At 55.4% G+C, this 23,901-nt stretch overlaps 1 protein-coding gene across 4 annotated transcripts; it reads left to right on the top strand.

Annotated features, from left to right (window-relative positions):
- The first annotated feature begins 3,790 nt into the window (after positions 1-3,790).
- PRDM12 (PR/SET domain 12) lies at positions 3,791-22,293 on the top strand. 4 transcript variants are annotated; one of them, XM_053559636.1, is made up of 6 exons: positions 3,791-4,643; positions 5,364-5,683; positions 7,537-7,727; positions 9,182-9,337; positions 18,844-18,955; positions 20,741-22,293. In XM_053559636.1, the coding sequence occupies exons 2-6, from the start codon at positions 5,461-5,463 to the stop codon at positions 21,154-21,156; spliced, it is 1,098 nt and encodes a 365-aa protein (XP_053415611.1). In that variant the 5' UTR covers positions 3,791-4,643; positions 5,364-5,460; the 3' UTR covers positions 21,157-22,293. The 4 variants fall into 4 exon arrangements, with proteins under 4 accessions (XP_053415611.1, XP_053415602.1, XP_053415597.1 ...); XM_053559627.1 differs by having other exon boundaries at positions 3,791-4,697; positions 7,537-7,673; XM_053559622.1 differs by having other exon boundaries at positions 3,791-4,697.
- The last annotated feature ends 1,608 nt before the right edge of the window (positions 22,294-23,901 follow it).

The following is a 23,901-nucleotide window of genomic DNA, read 5'->3' as shown; positions in this document are numbered from 1 at the left end:
GGGCAGGAGGTCTGGGCGGGGGAGGCCGTGGAGGAGGCCGGGTAGGCTGAAAGGGGTGGAAAGGAGCTTTGTGGAAGAAGGGGCATGAGTGGAATGGGGACGGCTCCTTCCCACTGCTTCCCCTAGAGCCACAGGGTAAGGGGTGAGGGCAGCAACCACTTCTCACCTACCCTACGTCCACCTACCTCTCCCAGCCTCCTTCTCCCTTAATCTTTCTGGCTTTCTCCCAGGACTCTCTTTGCCTTCACGCCCCTGGCTGTGTCTGAAGCACCCCCCCCCCTTGCCACCCTGCTGGCCACATAACCTCAGGAAGTCTCTGGGCCTGGGGCTCTTTTGGAATCCCTGCCTTTCTCTGCCTCTGCTTCCGTCATCTCTGTCTGTGACTTTCATCTGTACCCTTCCATGGCCTCTCCTTGCCTTAGTCTCCCTCCATTTTCACCCCTTTGCCCCCAGAAGCCTGTGCGCGTGTCTCTCCTGGTGTCCCCAGAGGAAGTTCCCTGGGTCTGCTGCCTTGATCCAGGGGCGTCAGCCAGACTGGGGGCAGGAATGTGGGAGATTGGGCTGAGGATCCCACCCAGGCGCCTAGGGAGGCTCGCGTGCCAGTCACCTGCCGGCCTGGGCGCAGGCTCCCCGCCGATTCACTCGATGTGGGCGCCCTGGGGCGCGCCTTTGTCTCTCCTTAGCCTTGGAGGCTAATTAGATTGGGCAGGGATGGGATGTGAGAGGGGGCCGCTGTCCTCATTCACTGCAGCTCTGCCGCCTCCGTGCTGGGCAGCCCCGCGCGGGCTCGGCCCCAAGTCACGTCTATTGAAGCCGTTTCTGGAGCCGGCCGCGCCCCTAATCCCGCCTCAGCAGCCGGTGGTGCCTTTGTACGTGCCGGCGGGGATGCCCTGGAGCCCTGAGCCGTCCTGGGGGGGGGGGAAGGGACGTGGGAGGCACATGGGCTCCACGCGAAGAATTTATGTCCTGGGCCACAGCGGAAATGGGGACAAGAAAGATTGAAACTCTGACAGCGAAAGAGACAGGACAGGAGGAAGCTGAGAGGGTGTAGAGGCAGAGGGGGTCATGGAGCCAGCCGAGAGCGCGAGAAAGGAGAGAGACGCGGGTGGGGCGAGCGCGACTGCGACGGGGCGAGGGTGGGCAGCTCAGGGAGCAGCCGGGAACCCGCGCGGGCGACGCCAGGCTGGAGCGCGGCAGCTGTGCCCGGAGCCGAGGGAGGCGCGGGCAGCGCCAGGCGGCGCAGGGCCCCACTCCCACCGTGGGGCTGAGCGCCGGGGCTGGAGACCTGGGCGGGGGGTCTCGGGCGCCACGCCTCCACATTCTTCCCCTTTTCTTCCTTGGTTCATCCCGGCCGATCGATACCTGCGCGGGACCTGCCCCCGCCGCTAATATCTTTTTAATGAGTTTGCCAGGCTTAAAGCGAGCGCGATCTGCCCTCCAGGGTGGATTTTCCCCCGGCAGATGTTTCGGGAGGAGGAGGCGCGCGGAGCCCCCGGGAGGGGGACAAATCTCTCTCTCTCTCTGAGGGGCAAGAGCAGGAGACTTTCTTCTAAAGTTCAAAAGAAAGACGGGCTTTCACTCGGCCCCCAAAAATGTATTTTTCGGCGGACAATGGGCTTCTTTCTGCGCCTCGGAGGGCCAGCGGGGCGGGAGGGGCGGGTTCCTACGCGCTGTGGCCCCGCCTGACCGACTCTCGCCCCCTGCACCCGGGCCGAGGCTGCCAAGCCAGAGCACTGCAAACGCGGCCTCCCTTCTGAACGCGCTGTTCGCAGCCGGCCGTCGGTGAGCTGAGCCTCAGCGCACCGGCAAGAACGAAAGGGCCCTGCAGGCTGGGCCGTGGGGCTCGCGGAGCCCCGGCCTGCCCCACGCTCCTCAGCTCTGGGGATTGCCGCCTCCAGACCGAAGAGGCGCGCGCTGGTGCCTCCAGGGGAGGAAGGACAGACCTGTGGGCTTGGGCCGTGGCCCCCGTCCCCTCGGAGCTCTGCTCTGCACAGGGCAACAAGTAGCAATTAGCCGGCCCGGGCGGCGGGGCACCGCGGAGCCTCTTCCTGGCCCGGCCGTCCCTCCTTGTCGCCCCTGCCTTTCTCCTCCACCCCCGCCCTCAATGTCCCGCTGTCCGTGGGTCCGTCGCCTATCTCTGTCCCCCTCTTTCCACTGCCGTGGACTCAGAGGGAAGGAGGAACCCGGGCGGCGGGGATGACCTCCGAAGAACCGCGGCCGATTGATTCGTTCCGCCCGGAGCCGGGGCGGCGTGAATGGGGGCCCGGGCGGCAGCGGCGGCGGCGGCGGCGACGGGGATAAAGATGTTCTCCCTGAAAGGGGGAGGGGGCGTGGAGCGGGAAGCGGGGCCATTCACTCCTGGCCTGGCCCCTCGGGAAGCCGCGCCGAAGAAAGGGGGACGGGGACTATTCAAGCCCTACGAGTCGCCCACAATGGACCGATATACTGGGGGCCTCTCTATTAACGCCCATGAATATTAAAGAGATCGCAGAGCAGCGGCCCGCGGGCGTGAGGGGGGGGCGGCGCCTGCGAGCTCCGGCCCGGCCTAGGGGAGGGGGCTTCGGCGCGGGCACACTCCGCTCCCGGGCCCCGTGGAAAATGACACGGTTCATCTGCCAGGAAACCTAGTAAGGCTTCCTTCGAAATCTCCACCCAGGAAGGTGCAAGCTCAGTAATCTTGCTCCCCTATTTCAATGAACGTTGAGACTGGGCGCTACCTATGGGGTCCCATTTTCCAGGTGGGTTTGCCGCTAGGCCAGAAGCACAAAATGCCAGCGCCAGTGGAGACGCCTGGGGTCCGCGGCTCACCTGCTGGGAGGCTGCACTGCTCCCGGGGTTTGCGGTCCCAGGAAAAGTATGGGGCTCCCTGGCTGCCGTTTGAGCCCTCAGTCCTTGCACATCTTTGCCCAAAAAGGTCTGAGACCTAAATTCTGAGCCCCGGGACGGAGGGACACACAGACATGAAGGTTTTTCTCAGTGGGGTATGGCCCAGGAATTGGCGAAATCCTCAGAGTTTTAGAGGTAAAGTGACCTAACCCAAAGCGGCAAAGCAGGAAGAAAGCTCAGCTTGCACAGTCCAATGGAAACCACTGCCCAGACGAGCCCAGTGGCCCAAGGACAAAGCAGTCCTCATCCGGGTCTCCATTTAAGCTCCTGGAGGCTCTGAACTAGCTTTTGGGGCTCAGAAGCTGAATGTGACGCTCCTGGCAGCTCTCTGGCCACAGGGGCACATCCTCCTCTCCACCCCAGAAGCCAAGGCCTAAGCACCGGTGAGGCTCCCTGTCTGGACCCCTCAGATTTCATGCGCACCCCCCAATCCAAGCCCTCACTGGGAACCTTAGGTGGTGGAAGTTTCGAGACCCTAACCCTCAGGCTGCACTCCCTCCACAGCGCTGCCCTCTGCTGGTGTGATGCCCAGCTGTGTACCCTTCCTTGGGCTCCTGTCTCTGAGCGACAGGGGCTGCTCCAGGCTGCCTTCCTCCCTCTGCAGCCCTAAGTACACCGAGGGATGCTGGAGACCACTGCAGGGGCCCGGGGTCTGCACCTGCCAGGTATGACGCCCTCTTAGCGAAAGCCTGGGGAGGGGCCTCTTAGCTGAGGGGGCCTTTGGACAGGTCTGGCTTGTGGGAGGCCAGGTCTCTGCCCTCCCACTCAAGTCCGCTTGCTGTGGAGGAGTTCGCACCGTCCAGCGAGATCGTAAACTCCAACCCGACCCACACCCAAAGGGTTCAGAAAACCTCCATTAGTGCATCTGAAATTGCAAGAGTGGGGGTGAGAAGTACAGCAGGTGGGGGAGGTTGTCCCATGTCCCCTCAGCGGGTGTGTCCGGGGCTAGAGTCGAGCCTTGTGACTAACCCTGGGAGGCGGTAAAGCCTCTAGGAAGCGGTGGTCTTCCCGCCTGGCTCAGCAGCTCCCGATTTCTGCAAAGGGATTGCGCTGGCGCTCAGAGGTGCCTGGGAACCGCCACGCGGAAAGAATTCTGGTAGGGTGAGGTGGGGGAGGAGGGGAGAGGAACGACGGGAGAGAAGAAAGGGAGGTCAGAAGAGAAAAAAAGAGAGCGAGAAGGCAAGAAATAAGGAGGGCGGGAGCGCAGCGGCTCCCCTGGGTTGCAGCACAGGAAGAGCTGGGAGGCCCCAGCCGCAAGCCCAGCGGCTCTTTGGCCTGCGCGGGACTGTCTGCAGTTTCCGAGGGAGTTCGCTCGCCCGCTCCCATTCAGGCCGGCCCGGGGGTGGGTGTGGGGGCTGTGATGCCCTGGCATCCTCAGGAAAGCCTTTTCCGAGGGACTGACTTCCAGGCGGATTCAGTTCCGCGGGTTCTGACCCCCGACGCAGCCCCCCTAGAGCCAGGGAGGCTGCCGCCCACGAAGCTGTTTCAGGCTGGGCCCAGCCCCGACAGCGGCCACAGCCCCGCCTGCGCAGCCCTCTGCGCCGGCGGACGAGTTTCGTAGCCCGCTGCTCACAGCGAGCAGGTTGGTGTGGCCCGTTTGAAGCGAAGCGCTGGCTTCGGCAGTGCGGTCTGCGCGGGAAACCAGAGGGGCCAGAGCTGGAGCTGCGGCCTCCGGGGCGATCAGCGCAGCCTGAGGAGTGCAGAGCCGGGGAGAGAAGGCAGCGCCGGCCCGGGCCCGGGAGGGCCGCGGAACGAAGGTGAATGACGGGCCGGGCCCAAGTGGTGAGCGCGGATCAGGCCTGGGACCAGAGGTGAGGGGACCCGTGGGCCCGAAGCCAGGCGTCCCCTCTTGCCAGTCCGGTCCCTGGAGTCCCGGCGTGCCGCGCCGCGCCCCCTCCCCTGCTTCGTCCCCTCCTCTCCTCACAGCCTGCTGAGCCTCCTTGCCTGCCCCGCGCTTCCCACGGGGAGAGAAGGAGAGGAGGGGGAAAGAAGGGCCGGGGAGGGGAGGGAGGAGCGGAGGGGGACTGTTCCGAGCGGTCCGCGCGCCCCCGCCCTTCGCGCTGTCGCTGCGAAGGCTCCTCGAGCACCGTAGGGTACAACAAGTCTGTCCTCCGACGTCAGGGGGTCATTAATAACCAATTAGGAGGGTCACTGCGGCTCCTATAAAGGCGCTGAGATTTTGCCAAGGGGACGACGATCCGGAGCGGGTGTGGAGAGGCGAGCGCGCGTCTGAGAGCCCCTGGCCGCCGTTTCTCAGCAGCCACCCTCCTTCCACCCACCCGCATCCCCTGCACCCGCCTCCGCCCGCCCGTCTCTCCACCCTCCGCGCCGCCTCTGCCATCTCTGCAGGTTTCTCCTCTCTTCCCCACACCCCCCTTCTCTTTCCCCCCAGCCACCCCCTTGCCTCCCGCTCGCTCCTGCGGTCTGCTCCTCACCGTCCGCCCCCTGCTCCTCTTCCTTTTTCTCCGCCACCGCAGCGCTCTCCTGTCGTTCCTCTGCTCCACTCTCACGCACCTACCTCCCCAAGTCGGCCCGGCCGTCAGTCCTCCAGCGCCGGCGAGCCCCGGGCCGCCCATGATGGGCTCCGTGCTCCCGGCTGAAGCCCTGGTGCTCAAGACGGGGCTGAAGGCGCCCGGGCTGGCGCTGGCCGAGGTCATCACCTCCGACATCCTGCACAGCTTCTTGTATGGCCGCTGGCGCAACGTGCTGGGCGAGCAGCTCTTCGAGGACAAGAGCCACCACGCCAGCCCCAAGACGGCCTTCACTGCCGAGGTGCTGGCGCAGTCCTTTTCTGGCGGTGAGTCCTGCCGTCGGGGCTGGGCCCTTCCCCTCCTCACGGCGACCCCTGTTCACCGCCAGCGACGCACTGGAGGCGGCCAGGGTACCGGGCTTCGCGGTTGCCGGCGCCAATCTGGGCGCTCCCCACGCTCCGTGAGTCTCAGTTTCCCCGGCAGCCAAGCCGAGGTGGGGTGCGGGGCCCCAGGCTGGAGGACAAGGTCCCGGCGACCTGGCCGCCGCCCCCGCCGTCCTCTGCCTTCTCCTCCCTCCTCGGAGCTGGCGGGTTCTCGGCATTTAAAGCCTTACTAGGCGTGTAATAGCAGTTGACTCAAAAAGAAGGGGTTTTAAATTCATTTAGTTAACTTGGGCTTGACCCGCGAAAGTTCCCACTTAAACCAAGAACTTTAAAAGGCAGCGGGGGCTAGGGAGGGCGGGCGGGCCGGGAGAAAATGCTGCGGAGAGAGTGAGAGAGAGAAAGAGAGAGCGAGAAAAGTTTCTTTTCTTTAAGATGTCTCAAGTTCTTATTCCTCATTCATCAACCCGCAAACAATATCTTTCCCCGGCGCTGGCATCTCTGCGCGTCGCTCTCTCTTCCCCTTTACGATTTCTGTTCCTCTCTTAATTTACCGTGAAGACTAATTCCACTTCCATTCACGCTATGTCAACCATCTAATCCCCCCTTTTTGTAAGGGGAATTCCTCGGCCCCTTTTAAACAAGTCCCCTCCGCATTGAGCTACAATTTACTGCTACAGCATTCTTCCAGGGCTAATGAATTTAGAATTAGCAATTTCTTTCGAATGGAGCCGAATGAATGCGATCACTTTAACGGCGTGACAAATTGCCGGCCGCGCCGCAATGGACACCGTTTAACCCCCCCTTTCAGCCGGCCGGCTTGCCGGCTATTTTCCCAGGTAGCTTAGAGGGGAACCTTGTAAGACACGGAGGCCGCCTCTGTGCGACTCACCGCTCCCACCCAGCTGCAGAGGCCAGACCCTCGCGGAGCTGAGGGCCGGCGCTCTTCCCAGCCGAGAGGCGACTCAGGGATCGTGTGATCCCCGGCGCCACCCTCGCTGGCACCCCAGAGCCTGGAAGCAGAGAGGGACCCGGCCGCCGTGGCTCGCGTTTCTCTAGCGGTCTCACAGTGACCACAAGCTCCCGGTGCCGCTCGCACAGTGGCCGCCAGCGACCAGCTGAAGCGCCAGAAAAGCACTATGCGAAAGAGTCCTGATTCAACTTGGCCTCAGTTTCCCCATCCGTAGAACCACGGGCTGCAGATGGCTCACTTACTAGTTCTTAAACTTTTCCCCCATGGAGGGTGAAAGAAAATTTGTGCAGAGACTAAAAACCTCCTGCTGGCCAGAGCGGGGCGGTGGCTCATGCCTGTAATCCCAGCACTCTGGGAGGCCCAGACAGGTGGATTGCATGAGCTCATGGGTTCGAGACCAGCCTGAGCAAAAGCAAGACCCCGTCTCTACTAAAAATAGAAAAACTGAGCAAGAGGATTGCTTGAGTCCAAGAGTTGGAGGTTGCTGTGAGCTACGACGCCACTGCATTCTACCCAGGGCAACGGCTTGAGACTCTGGTTCAAAAAAATAAAATAAAACAAAATGAAAACCTCCTCCTAGAGATGAGCCCCAAAGCACCACTCCTTTCCAGGGCACAGAGGGTCCCCGATTGCATACAGAGGAGACAATGAGCCTCCGCACTCCAGGCACTCCCACCCCACCCACACACAAACCTGGATGACTTCTCCAAGAACTGCTGCTTAGTCCAGCTGGCTGGGCAGCCAGGAGCCAGGGTCCCTGGCGAGGGAAGGGCTGGGCCTCCCCTGTCTCAGACTCTGACCTGTTCATCTGTTCCCGTGGCTGCAGAGGTGCAGAAGCTGTCGAGCCTGGTGCTGCCGGTGGAGGTGATCATTGCTCAGAGTTCCATCCCTGGAGAGGGACTGGGCATCTTCTCCAAGACGTGGATCAAGGCCGGCACTGAGATGGGCCCCTTCACCGGCCGGGTAATCGCCCCGGAGCACGTGGACATCTGCAAGAACAACAATCTCATGTGGGAGGTAGCCCGGGCTGGGGGTGAGGGGCGCGGGTGGGACCCCCACATCTGCCATGGGCAGCTGCAGCTTCTCTTCTAGCTGGGAGCAGCAGACTTTGGGGCCAGAGGCCCCTCCACCCCCAGGCCAGATTCTAAGCTGCCCCGTCTCTGAAGCTTACCCTGCCTGGAGACTTGTCTCCAAACCTGGCAGGGAAAGCCAGGTTGGGGAAAATCTGAGTCTCCCTCCTCCAGGCCACCTTAGGCAGCAGGGCTCTTGTTGACTGCACTTCACAGACGAAGCTACTGAGACCCAGAGCAGCCATGTTATTTGCCCAGAGTCCCCATTGGAGCTGGCAAGCCATCCCTGGGAGCATTCTTTCCCTGGCCTTGGAAGCAACAAGGGAAACCTTCCCCCCACTTCCCAGGGCAAGCCTGGCCAGAGGGTGAGGTGTGGCTAGAATGGAGAATGGTGAAGGCCTGTGCTTTTCCAGGCCTGGCTTCTCACCCCTCCACCCCCACCCCCAGCAGAGTGACATTCAATGTAATCATCCAGGAATTGGTATTGAGTCAGCTTCCTGAGCCTTCAGTCTGCAATCCATGTGTTAGCTCAGCAGCCCTCAGAGTTATGTTCCCATTTTACAGAAGGAAACTGAAGCCCAGAGGCTTCCATCCCAGACCTCTGACCCCGCCATACCCAGGGAGGGCTGCCCTTAGGACAGAGCCACTCCTGCAGAGCTTCCTCTTCCTGGGGCTCTCACCTTACAGGATGGGAAACCCATTGAGGCCGGGATGGTGCACCCCTTTTCATCCTAATCTCATTCCCTCCCCCCTCACCTCCACAGACCCTGATGTAACAAATCCTGCATCTGGTCACAGGAATAGGAGGCAAGGAACTAGGATGGCCCAGGGGCCTCTGCTCACCTCACCTTCTCCCTACTCTGGGGGCCTCAGCCAGGGATTACTGTCTCTAGTTGTTGCTGGGTCAGGAAGATGGTCAGGAAGTTTGACCTCTGTGTGCCCTTGATAGCGCCCACAAAGGGAGGTAGGCCAGGCTCCAGTGTCATAGTGAGGGTGAGTCAGCCTTCCCTCCCCATGCTCCTGTGCTTCCCTCTGAGTTCCCTGCCAACACTCCTCACCGCCCCAGGGAGCATCCTGCATCTTCTGAAATCCTAGCACCTCTGCATCCTAGCTAGAGGCTACTTTGTCTGGTTATTGACCCTAGGAGACACTTCTTGGGGAAGGGGAGGACATAGCAGTAGGATCATATCATGGGCAGCCCATAGGGCCCTGGAGACTGACTCCCTGTTGACTAGGCAAGTCACTGAGCCTCCCTTTCCTCAGCTGGAAAAAGAGGCTGGTAATAGCTTTATCCACTCCCTGGGACTGTTGGGAGAGTGGAGACGGGGTGTGGAGGTGCCCAGCAGACTGGATGCGTGCCACTGCCCTGCCTCACCTGGCCTTTGCTCCATCTGCTCCCAGGTGTTCAATGAGGATGGCACAGTGCGCTACTTCATCGATGCCAGCCAAGAGGACCACCGAAGCTGGATGACCTACATCAAGTGCGCACGCAACGAGCAGGAGCAGAACCTGGAGGTGGTCCAGATTGGCACCAGCATCTTCTACAAGGCCATTGAGGTGTGTTTTGGTGTGCACGTGTGCTGTTGTGCAGAGACTAGCAGGGGTGCCTAGGGGTGAGGGGTGTGCAGGGCAGGGCAGCTGTGTCCAGGGACCACAGTGGACACAGGGGGATCAACACTGGCATAGCTGGCCCTGGGCGGAAGCATGCCTTCCCAGGCAGTTTTCTGCTGCAATCAGGAGGAACAGGGCTTTACACTGTGTGCATCTCACTGGTGAGGTCCTTGGATATAGGCTGAGGGTGTCCTGAGGTCATAGACATACAAACAGCAAGGTGTGGAGACGGGGTGTGTGTCTGCAGTGGCTCAGCTGCCCCTCTGCATGTTTGGTTTCTGTGACTTGGGATCATGACTCTGGTCTCAGCAACAGCTCCCCAGGTGCCATGTTTCTCCCTGACTTAGTATCCTCTTTAATCCTCACAAGACCCCAGGAGGAGGATCCTCTTTAATCCTCACAAGACCCCAGGAGGAAGATTCTATGATTATTTATAGTTGACAGGGAAGAAAATGGGGTCAGCCTCAGGAACTTGGGCAGGGCACTTGGGGGTGGCAGACAGGTAAATATCCCTCTCCAGGGTGTATGGAGGTGTGTCACGGAGCTGGGGCTTCTGAAGCAGGGTTTCAGGGAGGAAGGCAGAGGAGGTGCTCTGAGAAGTACTTGGCAGGAACAGAAGGTCCAGGTACCTGGGCAGGGCCAGTGGTACAAAGCAAGCTGACAGAAATCTGGCCCAAGAATGGGGGAAGCTTCCCTGGACCCCCTTGGGCAGGTTGGTGACAAGTGTGTGCAGAGGGAAGGGAAGTTGTTCCCAGTCTTCTCTGCTCCCATGTTGGGGGAAGCACAGGTCTTTGGGGGTGGGACTGAAGCTTGGCTGAATTTTTTTTTTTAAAGGCAGAGTCTCACTTTATTGCCCCTTGGTAGAGTGCCGTGGTGTCAGAGCTCACAGCAACCTCAAACTCTTGGGCTTAAGCGATTCTCTTGCCTCAGCCTCCCAAGTAGCTGGGATTACAGCACCTGCCAAAACATCCAGCTATTTTTTGGTTGCAGTTGTCATTGTTGTTTAGCTGGCCATGGCTGGGTTCAAACCCGCCAGCCTGGGCGACACCTGTGGTTCAGTGAGTAGGGTGCTGGCCCCATATATTGAGGGTGGCGGGTTCGAAACCTGGCCCCAGCCAAACTGCAACAAAAAATAGCCAGGCGCTGTGGCGGGTGCCTGTAGTCCCAGCTACTCAGGAGGCTGATGCAAGAGCTAAGCCCAAGAGCTGGAGGTTGCTGTGAGCTGTGACTCCATGACACTCTACCGAGGGTGACAGAGTGAGACTCTTTCTCTAAAAATAATAATAATAATAGTAAGATAAATAAAAATTAAAATAAAATAAAAACAAACCCACCAGCCTGGGTGTATGTGGCCAGTGCCCTAACCACTGAGCTGTGGGCGCTGCCGTTGGCTGAACTTTTTTTTTTTTTTTTATTTACAGGGGCTGGGTTTGAACCCACCACCTCTGGCATATGGGGCCGGAGCCCTAGTCCTTTGAGCCACAGGCACCGCCCCCTTGGCTGAACTTTTAAGCTGGTGTGAAGGAGCCCCTCAGGGACAGACAGCCACTGGCCTGTAGTCCACCCTGTGTTTTCTCCCTGGGGCTCAGAGCCTCAAGGTCTTTCTAAGACCTCCATGGGTGCCAGGCCTAGTTGCTTCTGGGACTGAGTTGGTTGTGTCAGGCCGCAGGGAATCTCCCAGGGCTAACGGCAGGAGGCCTTCCCTGGGTCCCAGGAGATGGAGGGTAAAGGAAAAGTGAGCAGTCCCTAGACTAGGGCTCAGACAAGAGGTGAGACAGCTGTAGGGCGGGAGAGGTCTTGAAGGCCACTCAGGCCCAGGACAGAGGTGGCTCCTGTGACCTTCTGGCTGAAACACCCTACCCTAGAATCAGCTTCTGATGCAGCCCAGTTCCACTTCTAGCAGCGAGCACCCTGTCGGACCCTCCCCAGAACGCTTGCACACATATCCTTACATTCATACACCCCTCCCCACCATCCTGAGACAGACGTGACAGAAGACTCCCACTCATCCCGTCCCTCCTGTGCACACAAGACGACACAGGAGACAGAGCAGGAATGCTGCCATCACTGGGGTGGATGTGGGGGCCTGAGTTTCATCTTGCCGTGTAGGTCACACCGGGTGAAAGCCAGACAAAATCAGGAAACAGTAACAGATGTTTATACAGAAATTCAAAGTCCAAGGGCAGGGTGGCGGGACAGTCTCTCCAGGGAGAGATCTGAGTTTGTATGATTAAAGTAAAACGGTCGCTTACGTTTGATAAGAATTGATAAAAGAGGACCAGGAGACATGTGGCCCTGTGTGCGTATACAATGTGTACCCAAAAAATGAATATATGTTTTTTTGTTGTTTTTGTTTTTTTGCAGTTTTGGCTGGGGCCGAGCTTAATCCCCGGTATATGGGCCGGCACCCTACTCTTTGAGCCACAGGCACTGCCCATGAATGCATGTTTTATGAAAGAAAAAAGCTGGGGCGGCGCCTGTGGCTCAAGGAGTAGGGCACCGTTCCCATATGCCGGAGGTGGTGGGTTCAAACCCAGCCCTGGCCAAAAACCACAAAAAAAAAAAAGAAAGAAAAAAGCTATTAAAATTGTTACCGTCAATATAGACCAATAACTGGCTCGGCGACTGTGGCTCAAGCGGCTAAGGCACCAGCCACATACACCTGAGCTGGCGGGTTCAAATCCAGCGTAGGCCCGCCAAACAACAATGACTGCTGCAACCAAAAAAAAATAGCCAGGCGTTGGCGCCTGTGGTCCCAGCTACTTGGGAGGTGGGGGCAGGAGAATCACTTGAGCCCAGGAGTTGGAGGTTGCTGTGAGCTGTGATGCCACAGCACTCTACCCAGGGCGACAGCTTGAGGCTCTGTCTCATAAAAAACAAACAAACATATATATATGTATATATATAGACCAATAACAAAAGAATACAAATCACATTAAGCCCCTCTTGTAATTGCAGAAATCAAATGTGGCTTGAGTATTACAATTTTTTTTTTTTTTGGCCGGGGCTGGGTTTGAACCCACACCTCCGGCATATGAGACTGGCGCCCTGCTCCTTGAGCCACAGGCGCCACCTGAGTATTACAATTTTAATACATTTTTTTTCTTTTTTAAAATGCGTGCACGTTTTTTTGCGCCCTCATTATTTACACACACATTATGAGACGGACAGGTAGATAGATCTACCCATGTGGCTGTTATCGCTTTCACAGAGTTAGCAGGCCTGCTAAGAAGGGACTATTTGAGTGAGCGACAAACGCAAAGTACCACCCATTTTACTTTAAATAAGTAAGGCTGGACTCATTTTTTTTTATGATGGCAATTTTCTCAAAACTTTTTATCACAATATCAGATTCCACCTGCTGGATAGGCCATGAGTCTGGGCATACATGGCCGTCCTCTCCCAAGGCCAAGGCTCGGAGCCCAAGCAGCCCTTCTGGGCTAAACCAGAGGCTATTGTTGGCCAGCCCCCAGGCCACTCCCTGGATGTCTCTGGAATAAATCAGCTGTTTGTTCTGTGCATGTGTGTGAGTTAGCCAAGGAGAGGGACCTTTGCTGTGATCTGTTTTCTTAATCTTCCTGCCACTCAGAACTGCTATTTATATTTCATAACAGTAACTCATTACTTGCCAAAAAATTGGAAGAAACATCTTTATTCAATAACAGAATATACTGTAGTTGCTCTAAACTTTTCCATAAATACAAAAAACAAACAAACAAAAAAGAAATAGACCTCTCAAGAGAGAGAAAAGCAGTGGGTCTCAGAGCCTGGGGGTCCAGTGCAGAAGCCCTGGGCAGGATGGATCTGGCCAGATGACTGACATGTTATTCTGGGGGCAGCCTTCTGGTTACTCTGCCACCGAATTTACCACAACCTCAGTGCTTAAAATGACATTTCTACAAAGTGCCTACACATAGCAAGTAAGCAATAGTGTTAAATGAATAAAAGGACCTTTTTTTAATTTAATTTAATTTAATTTTATTTTATTTTATTTTATTTATTTATTTATTTTTTTTTTCTAGAGACAGAGTCTCACTTTATGGCCCTCGGTAGAGTGCCATGGCCTCACACAGCTCACAGCAACCTCCAACTCCTGGGCTTAAGCGAGTCTCCTGCCTCAGCCTCCCGAGTACTGGGACTACACGTGCCTGCCACAACACCCAGTTATTTTTAGAGATGGGGGAGGGGTCTCACTGTTGCTCAGGCTGGTTTCAAACTCTTGACCTCAAGCAGTCCACCTGCCTTGGCGTCCCAGAGTGAAAAGGGTCTTTTTAAAGGGTCTTAGCAGCTTAAAAAAAAAATAGAATATGCTCAGCCCTGTGAGGTGCCTTCTGTTATCATACGCATTTTAATGAGGACAGGATAATTTCAAAGACATGGTGAAGATGGGTGAGCTGTGATTTGAACCCGGGCCTATCTGATCCCAGGGCTGCAGTGTTTGATCACCACGCCATGTGGCCTCCCTAGCCAATATCTATTTGACGGAACTCTATTAATTGGCATGTCGGGACATCTGTGGTACAAAGGAAATTGATGTTTGTCCAGATGACACTGAGATCCTTTTATACTCGGGCATCAGCACGAGAGGGCAGGGGAGGATATGGAGCCTCCCAGGAGCATGTTCAATGGTGGAACATGAATTTATATTGGGAAAACAACCCCCAAGCCTCATTATTTCCAATTTATGATACAAATTCAGCAAGAGGAGCAGGACACCACCTCTGGGCTGATGGGGAAGGTGAAGGAGCACCATTGAGAGAACATGTGATTTGTCAGCAAGACCCAGAGCTTTGGTGATTTGGATTTTATGGTGCTGGGACTCTGTTCCTTTAGGGATTACTTTACTTGTTGTGTGTCCCAAGCCCATCTCTGCTCCCCAGCAAAGCGAATGACTGGCTGACTCTGGTTCTTCCTCCCTGGCTGGGCCAGGCCAGAGCCCAAGGGTAGCACTACAAAGCTCCTCAGAGGCCGACGGCCATTTCTTACACCTTGGCAGGCCAGTTGTGCAGCCCTGGGCCCCCCTGGATGGTACTTCCAGTATCTCAGGGAAGAAGCTGCACATCCCTGGTTCTCTTGTGCTGGATACAGGAGTCCGTTAGATGAGCAGGCAGAGACCAGCAGCTGGGCTGAGATTACCAGTCCCCAGCTCTGGGCAGGTGAGGCTGCTTCCTTAGCACTGGTGGTTTCTGGCTGTCTGGGAGTATATGTGATTCTCAATTCCAGAAGGTTCTTCTTAATGGAGTTTTTTGCTTAAAGATTTTGTTTCATTTTGTGTATAGAATATGTGCTCATTCTTTCTTTATTTTTTGAGACAGAGTCTCACTCAGTTGCCCTGGGGTTGAGTGCCATGGTGGCATAGCCAGCAAACTCAAACTCAAGCAATTCTCTTGCCTCAGCCTCCCAAGTAGCTGAGACTACAGGCACTCACCACAACACCTGGCTATCTATCTATCTATCTATATATATTTTATTTTTTTTAGGAGATAGTGTCTTGCTCTTGTTCAGGCTGGTCTCAAACTCCTGAGCTCAAGCAATCCACCCGCCTAGGCCTCCCAGAGTGTTAGAATTATAGACATGAGCCATTGCACCTGGCCTCATTATTTTTTTTTTAAATCAAAACCATCATGTAGACCCTATCACATTGCTCTACATAAGCCTTAAATCAGCAGTTTTTAATAATTTCAAAATGACAAACCCTTCAAAGGAAAGACCTCCAGAACACCAGCGACGGTAGCTAGTTTCCAGAGTGGTAGAGAGTCATTCTCGTTATATTCCCTCCTAGGGGTTCCTACATGTTTGCCCGTGTGGCTGCATTGCTGTTTTAGTTTTTTAATTGTTAGTAACATTGATTTTAGTATATTTAGAAAAAGTTAGTATATAAATGACTCATACTGAAGCTATTACCATTAAAGCTCTTATTTAAAAAAAAAAACATTGCATGGGCGGTGCCTGTGGCTCAAGGAGTAGGGCGCCGGTCCCATATGCCGGAGGTGGCGGGTTCAAACCCAGCCCCGGCCAAAAAAAAAAAAAAAAACATTGCAAATACTCATTCTGAATCATAATATTCAAGATTTGTACAATCTAAAATGTTCTGGCTCCAATCCTCATTCATTATCACCGTTATTGTTGATACTGTTATCATACTTATTATTATTGTGTTAGTACTTGTATCATACTTATTATTAGTAGTAGTAGTTTTGTTGATACTGTTATCATACTTATTTTATATTTAGTGATAGTTGTTATTTACAATTTAAATTAAAAGGCTGTTAAATTAAAAAGGTGTTGACTTAGTATTAGATTCCCAGACCTCAAGTTTGGAGGTGAAGATGAAGGTCAGGGCAAGGTCAGGTGGGGGACTGCAGAATCTCTCATCCCTGCTGTGCTGGATGAGTGGGCTCCTCTCTCGGGGGAGATGGAGTCAGGAAGCAGTGGCGTGGGGCTGTCTGGCCCTGCCTATACTCCTTTTTTTGAGACAGAGTTTTACTATGTCGCCCTCAGTAGAGTGTTGTGGCATCACAGCTCACAGCAACCTCAAACTCTAGGGCTTAAGTAATGCTCTTGCCTCAGCCTCCCAAGTAGCTGGGACTATAGGTGCCTGGCTATTATTTTGTTGTTGTTGTTGCATTTTGTCATTGTTGTTTAGTTGGCCCAGGCTGGGTTCGAACTGGCAGCCTGGGTGTATGTGGCCAGTGAACTACCCACTGAGCTACAGGTGCTGCCCCAGCCTATACTCCTGTTGAACGCTAAAGGTCACCCTGGGCTTTAGCGGTGCCCACAACCCTCTGCCACACTCAGACTCACTGGGCACTCTGCAGGCACTTGATGTACTAGAAACTGCTGCCAGCTTCTCTGAGAGGTTGGCGAGCTCAGGTGGGGTGATAATAACCAGCACTTCCATGTCTCCATTATGTAACAGCTTTATGCATATAGCCCTGCTGAACCTGACAATCACTCAGCAAGGTCAGAACTGAGGCTCATGACATGAGGCAACTTGTCCGAGGTCATTTGCTCAGCAGGTGGAGTGCCCAGATAGATCCCAACGTGTCTGACTCCAGAGCTGAGCCAGAGCCATCTGCAGTACAGACTCCTGAAGGGGCATGGGATTCCTGAAGGGCATATTTTGATGGTGGGGTGGAGGCTGATTGCTGATGTCTGCCTCCATTTGAGGCTTGCAGCCAGGGTCAGAACAGTGCTGGAGTCTTAGAGTTGGGGGAATCCCAGGATCATGTTCTGCAGCCCCCTCATTTAAGGACACAAGCAGAAAGGCAAAGTGATTTTCCTGAGGTTATGCAGGGACCTGGTGATCGAGGGCCCAGCTATACCATCTTGTAGGGTAGCTTCCTTCACAATTTATTAAAAATATGGTGGGGATCGGACGGCTCCTATGGCTCAGTGAGTAGGGTGCCGGCCCCATATGCCGAGGGTAGCGGGTTCGGACCCAGCCCCGGTCAAACTGCAACAGAAAAATAGCCGGGCATTGTGGCGCGCGCCTGTAGTCCCAGCTGCTCGGGAGGCTGAGGCAAGAGAATCGCGTAAGCCCAAGAGTTAGAGGTTGCTGTGAGCCGTGTGACGCCACGGCACTCTACCCGAGGGCCGTACAGTGAGACTCTGTCTCTACAAAAAAAAAAAAAAAAAAAAAATATGGTGGGGATCACATTGTTATTTTGTCACAATTTGACAAAAGGAAAACACTGTATTAAATTTGTAATTCCTAAGTCCTGTTTGACTTCTGCAATTATAAGAGGTGCTCAATGTGTCTTGTATTTATCTTTGTTACCAGCACATAGAGATTACCACTGTAATAGTTTTTCTCTGTCTTAAAATATGTATACTTTTTTTGCACACTCTATTTTAGTCCCATCGTCTGCTTCTCTGAGGGGCTCACAAAGCCTCTTTCTTCTGTGTCCCTTTTTCAGTGAGGGCCTCCACCTCTGACCTGCTGGCCTCCTGGACAGTGGCCATGACTGTGAATGATGCCAGGGAGGCCACTGACTTTCACTGTGGCACTTGGTTCTAATCTGCACACTTTCTCTGACGTACCACCCAATTTTCAGGGACTGGGCTTGGGTTTTCCATGTTCATACCCTTGAATCCAGGTTGGGGTGGCACTCTCTGCTGGCTTCTTGTCATTTGCTGACTCTGAGGTTCACTGGGATGCCCATAGGCCGTGGGGTCAGCTGGGAAGGGGCATGGTAACTCTCGGCAGAGCTAACTTAGGAGGGTGGCATTCCCCTAGGTGCTCTCATACCTTCTTGTCCCCACTCCTCTCTCAACTTCCCCCCCATCTTCACGGTCGAGCAGAAATTTCTGCGGTGATTGGAGGGTCTTCCCAGCTCTGGGCAGAAGAAAGAAGTGTGGTCTACACAGGGTTCTGTGTGTGGCAGGGCTCTGCCAGCCAGAACCAAATGGAGACTGTGGGGAGGTCCTCCTCTGGGTGGCTTCAGACCCCCCTAGATGGAATCCCATGTGGCCTTTTGTGCTTCAACTAAAAGAAGACCGAAAAACCAGAGAGTGACCCCCAGGGGCAGCTGCCAAAGCCAGCACATCCCAGGTCCAGGCCTCAGCCACAGCTGTCCCTCTCTTATTCCCCTAGCTGGGTAGGGCCTTCAGCTTCCCCACTTGGGAGGGGCAACTGGCTTTCCCTAAAGCGCTGGAGCACCCCTTGGGCTATTCTGGGGTGTGTGTGGTTTATGTTCAGTGCCACACCAGGAGCAGGCCTCCCACACCTCCCAGATGGTCACTGACAAAGCATCTGACCCATTTCCCTGGGGCAGGTTTCCCCCCCCCACCCGAGGGTAAAGAACCCTGCCATCATTTGTGGGGTTCTCTGTCACAGACCTAGGACATGGTGAAGTGTATTTTTGTTCATCAATCCGAATGTTTCTTTTTAGCATCTGCCATGTGCATGGCGTCATGTAGAGCCCTATTCTGGGTAGGGAAGTATGGGCAGTGTGGTGCTGCCTGTGGTGCTTTGGGTAAGAGTTGTTTCCAGAACATTATCCAGCAGAGTGTAACCAGGTATGTAGGATGCCCTACAGCCCACACTCCTCAGAAACGCCTGGTTCAGCCCTGAGCCCTGAGGCCCGGCTGACTCTGGCTCCCCTGGGTAACAAGTGAAAAGTTTTCTAGCTTTCTACCCACCGTCACTTCTGCTTGCTGTAAGGTTCCTATGCAGTTGCTGTCAGCTTGAAGGCTCTCATGTGGCCAGAGCTTGGACAGGGAAGGTGAGAAGGCCTGGACAGGACCAGGGGAGCAGACAGCACCACACCCCAGGGCCTTCTGTGTCTGTGCAGCTTGCCAGGTCAGCTTGGTGGAAATGGAGCTAAGTGTGGCTTTCTTGGGGCTGAGACTGGATCCACGTCTACTGGCTGTGAGGGGATGTGCAGAGACCTCTGACTTGCCCCCAGCGGCTGCCTCCTCTCTGACCTCCTCTTGCCTCTTCCCTACAGATGATCCCTCCTGACCAGGAGCTGCTGGTGTGGTACGGGAACTCACACAATACCTTCCTGGGGATCCCTGGTGTGCCAGGGCTAGAGGAGGAGCAGAAAAAGAACAAGCATGGTAGGTGGTCCCGTGGGCCAGGGACAAAGACCCACAGAGGAGGGAGCCCAGGAAGGGGAGAGAGGATAGGGGCAATGGGGAGGCTCTTGGCCTCGGGGGACCCTGGTTCAAGCTCTGGCAGCATCAAGCTGATGGGACCTACTATTCCAAGGAGGCCAATGCCCCTGGAACCACCACCATGCACTGAGCATGGGTGGAACACAGTTCTCCTGCTGTCTGGGCCCAATAGGCTGTCTTATGGGGAGACCCCAAAGAAACAACAGTGTGTAGTGGGAGCTAGACAGCAGGAGCCTGGACTGCGCTCTAGTTCTGCTGTGCAATCTTAGGAATGGCTCTGTGCTTCAGCTTCCTCATCTGTAAAGGCAAAGTGTCAGGCAAGATGACCCTAAGTTCCCTTTCAGCTCTGACAACCTGTACATTTCCTCACCCTGCCTGCCACAGGGTCTGGCCCAGAGTAGATGCTCAGCATAAATCTGTTGTGTGAAGGCAGGGCAGTATGTGCCTCTGTGTTGGAATGACGCTGACTGTCACCATAGAGACCATTGGCTTTAGACCTATTTCATGCCAAGAATTGGGCTAAACCTTTACCAGGCATCATAGACCACTGTGTCCTCACAAAAACCCCTGTGAAATTTGATTATTCTTAATTTTAGCCGGCAAACCTGAGGCTCATGATCAACTTTCTTTTTTTCTTTTTTTTTGAGACAGAGTCTCACTATGTCACCCTGGGTAGAGTGCCATGGTGTCACAGCTCAGAGCAACCTCAGACTCTTGGGCTTAGGAGATTCTCTTAGCCCGGCGCGGTGGCTCATGCCTGTAATCCCAGCACTGTGGGAGGCTGAGGAGGGAGGATTGCTTGAGCTCAGGAGTTCGAGGCTTGTCTGAGCAAGAGGGAGACCCCGACTCATGGAAAAAAATGGAAAAACCCAGCTGGGCGCCGCGGCGAGCGCCTGTAATCCCAGCGGCTTCGGAGGCTGAGAAGGCAGGATGCCATTGCCCTCTGCTCAGGGCATAGGGTAGAACTCTGTCTCGACAAAAAAGAAAAAAAAGAGATTCTCTTGCCTCAGCCTCCCAAGTAGGTGGGACTACAGGCGCCCGCCAGAACGCCCGGCTATTTTTGTTGTTGCAGTTGTCATTGTTGTTTAGCAGGCCCGGGACGAACCCGCCAGCCTGGGTGTATGTGGCTGGAGCCCTAACCACTGAGCTCGGGCGGCGAGCCTGAACTACTGTTTCTTAAACCCTTGCTCTGTGGCTGAGTAATGAGAAAGCTGAGGTGCAAGTCCCCAGCACAAAGTAGGCACTTAGTAAACACTGTGGTATGAATAAATGAAAGGATTATCAAAGTAGCAGCCTGGGCCCTCCGTGGAAGGCCTACTGTGAGCCGGGCGCCGCGCCCACTCAGGCCCTGTGAGGAAGGTGACACGTAAACCTTCGGCAGACCAGTCTGCTCACCACGGGTGACCGTGCATAGACAGCCTTATGAGGCAGTACTAGGTTCCCATTTTACAGATGAGAAAGCTGCGTTAACCAAGCAGAATCGCTAAGTGTGCCCAAGGTCTCACGCTCCTACAGGACCCACCAGGGTCCCTCGCGGCCCCTCCCATCCAGTCTGGCCGCGTCCCCAGCCGCTGCGCTCTAGGGCCACCCAGCGATCGGAGGCGGCCGGCCCTGGAAGGGGCGCGTGGGCGGCGCGGGTGCCCGGCCGCGGGGCGCGTATTCTAACTGGGCTGCCCTCTCTCCCCCTCCCGCCCGCCCTCGGCCCGCCCCGGGCGCCCGCGCGCCCAGAGGACTTCCACCCCGCGGACTCGGCGGCGGGCACCGCGGGCCGCATGCGCTGCGTCATCTGCCACCGCGGCTTCAACTCGCGCAGCAACCTGCGCTCGCACATGCGCATCCACACGCTGGACAAGCCCTTCGTGTGCCGCTTCTGCAACCGCCGCTTCAGCCAGTCGTCCACGCTGCGCAACCACGTGCGTCTGCACACGGGCGAGCGCCCCTACAAGTGCCAGGTGTGCCAGAGCGCCTACTCGCAGCTGGCCGGCCTGCGCGCCCACCAGAAGAGCGCGCGCCACCGGCCGCCCAGCGCTGCGCTGCAGGCGCACTCGCCCGCCCTGCCCGCGCCGCACGCGCACGCGCCTGCGCTCGCCGCTGCCGCCGCCGCCGCCGCCGCCGCGCACCACCTGCCGGCCATGGTGCTGTGAGCGCGCGCCGATCCCGCGCGTGCCCCAGAAGTGACCCCCAGGCATACGCTCTGCGCCCCGTTTCACAGATGAGGACATTGAGGGGCGACGTCCCTTTCCCAGGCCAGCCGGTAGGTGCGGCTGCTCGGCCGCCTCCCTTTAGGTGGGGGTGGTCTCATGCACGGCCTCACCCCGGAGTCTCTCTCTTCCTATGGAGCCTGTCTCCAGGACGGCATCCCTCGCGCGGGCAGCAGGAGAAGGGACTGACAGTCTCCGAGGACCCTCAGTGGGGGCAAGGGGAGCTCTCCGTACTTTGGAAGGGCGGGGGCGGACCTTCAGTCCCAGTGCGGACTGAGCGCGGGGGAGAAGGGTAGGGAGGAGACGCCTCCTCCTCTTCCTGCCTGCTGGCACTGGTGCCCAGAAGTGTCCAAGTCAAGGACGCAGTCTCGGCAGTTGGGAACTATTGAGTTCCAGGGGCAGCTGCAAGAGTCCTGCGCTTCCTGGGCCCTGCCCTCCTTCGTGGGGCTAGATGAGGCACGAACACTTTGCAGCGTGCCAGGCAGGCTGAGAGTGGAAGCACAACGGAAATCTACTGTAGGATCCCGGGCAAGACCCTGACCTCCGTGGGCCTCAGTTTCCCTATTTGTAAAATGAGGGAATGAACCAGTGATCCCTTCCCTCCAGCTCTGACATCATGTTTGGGAAGGAGCGGGTTCCCCCAACTCCTTCCGACACACACACTCCAGCAAGAAGAGGGCAAGACTGGAACCGCTGCCCTGGATGCCAGGTTGGCTTCTCTGCGCGGAAAGCACTTCGAGCTGTTCCCAGTCCCCGGGGTTCGCCTCGCCTGCCCGCACTTCCCCGGCAGCAGCCCGTTTCCCCAAGCTGCGGCCGTGAGCGCCCTCTAGTGTCGCTTCTCACACCTTGCTGTTATTTACCAGAATTCCCGTAGGGTGTTTTCTAAAATAAACTATAATAATATTAATGAAAAATATAAAATGTATAGAGTTTTCAAGAAACTGTGTTCTCCTTCCAGAAAATTGTCACTTTAACTTTGTAAATATTTATCTGAAATGATATTTACGAAACTGTGATATATATTATTTGACTGTATATGTACAACTGTAAATACATTTGTACCTCTCTTGTATTCTAAAATAAAATTACTTGGAACATTTATTGTTTAGCATCTGAATGGTGGATATTTTTTTCTTCAGGAAAAGGATGTATGGAAAATGCTCATAAGTTAGAAAGGGGATAGTAAGAGTTGTTCCACTTACCGATGTTAAAATCCACTGTTGTACCCTCTGAAAGGGAAAATTCTGTCATAATTGGGATGTGAGATCCCAAAGAGACAGACTGCAGTGAGACAAATCTCAAAAGGGCTGGGCGGAATTCTCCTGTTTTTTGGCTGATGCCCTTTGTTACTTCCGCAATATCTTTACTTTTTTCCATTTTCACGGCCTACTTGAAGGGTTCAGTGGGGGTGGCCAATGTGACTACCAAATGCCCTCCCAATACCTAGAATTTCCAAGTGGTCTGGGCACCCATTTCCAGACCCTCCTCACAAGATGAAAGAGTAGGACGGCCATCAAGGTGAAGCCAGGGAGCTTCCCAGTCCCCACAGGGCCAGACTGGGTTTTCCTCTGCATGACCTCACTCTGGGAAGAGTGAGTTTATACCTGTGCTACATACAGCATGTGCCAGCATGAGGATATCACCCTTCCAACCAGTGGTGCATGCACACACATTTGTACACACACACCTAAGAATTTACACTTGTGTACACAGGCCATCCCCATCTGGAACTTCAGGTGTGTACTCCCAAAGACAAATACCTTGGGGGATTTGTCTGCTATCCTGGCAGATGGGGACATGGTGGAGATGTATGTATACCTGATGAGTTCAATGGGGCCAGTAGGGGAAGCCACCCCCAGTTCTCCACCTCCTCCCAACCCTTGCCTTGCCTTTGATAGCTCACCATCTGGCTCCCAGTGCTTCTGGTGGCCCCTGCTTTACCTCCTCCGGTGGCAGCCCCCACCCAGGCCATGGGTTCCTATGACCAAAGCTTGTGAGTCCTGAGTCCCATTCCCTCTGATGCCAATGGGTCGAGCCTCCCAGCAAGTGATGCTGGCTTCCGGAAGAAGAGCCTGCAGGAGTCAGACTTCAGAGAAGTCAGTGGGGCCCTTGAATAAACATCTAAATTGCTCTCCATAGGTGATTCTGTTTTGTGATGTTCCAGTCAGCAGGTCACAGGGCCCATAACCCCGTCTCCAGAACCCACCTGGTGGCAGCCATCTGTAACTGCAGACGAGGTGACTCAGGTTGAGCACTGACCTGCTTCAGTTAGCAGTGCACGGCCTTGCGTGTGCCTGGCCCTGGGACACAAAGATGAGCAGATGTGAATTTGTGAATCGTTGTTCTCAGGAATTTGCACACTGGAGGGAGGCCTGACACTGAAAAGCCTAACCTTGTGGCTTGGCACCCCGTAGCACAGTGGTTACAGCGCCAGCCACATGCACTGAGGTTGGCAAGTTTGAACCCAGCCTGGGTCAGCTAAATAACAGTGACAGCTGCAACAACAACAACAACAAAAAAGATAGCTGGGCGTTGTGGCAAGCTCCTGTAGTCCCAGCTACTTGGGAGGCTGAGGCAAGAGAATCGCTTAAGCCCAAGAGTTTGAGGTTGCTGTGAGCTGTGACGCCAAGACACTCTACCAACGGTGACATAGTAAGACTCTGTCTCAAAAAAAAAAAAAAAAAAATG

This window comes from Nycticebus coucang, chromosome 2, assembly GCF_027406575.1.
Source record: "Nycticebus coucang isolate mNycCou1 chromosome 2, mNycCou1.pri, whole genome shotgun sequence".
NCBI classification, from domain to species: domain Eukaryota; kingdom Metazoa; phylum Chordata; class Mammalia; order Primates; family Lorisidae; genus Nycticebus; species Nycticebus coucang.
The sequence above is the reverse complement of the archived record's forward strand: the minus strand, read 5'-3'. Positions and strand labels throughout refer to the sequence as shown.

Excerpts from the sequence above, each read along its gene's own strand:
- PRDM12 (XM_053559622.1), top strand. The coding sequence starts at position 4,648 with ATGACGGGCCGGGCCCAAGTGGTGAGCGCGGATCAGGCCTGGGACCAG. Across the intron at positions 5,684-7,536 it reads GGCGCAGTCCTTTTCTGGCG|AGGTGCAGAAGCTGTCGAGC; the intron begins GTGAGTCCTGCC and ends CCGTGGCTGCAG. Across the intron at positions 18,956-20,740 it reads GCAGAAAAAGAACAAGCATG|AGGACTTCCACCCCGCGGAC; the intron begins GTAGGTGGTCCC and ends CCGCGCGCCCAG.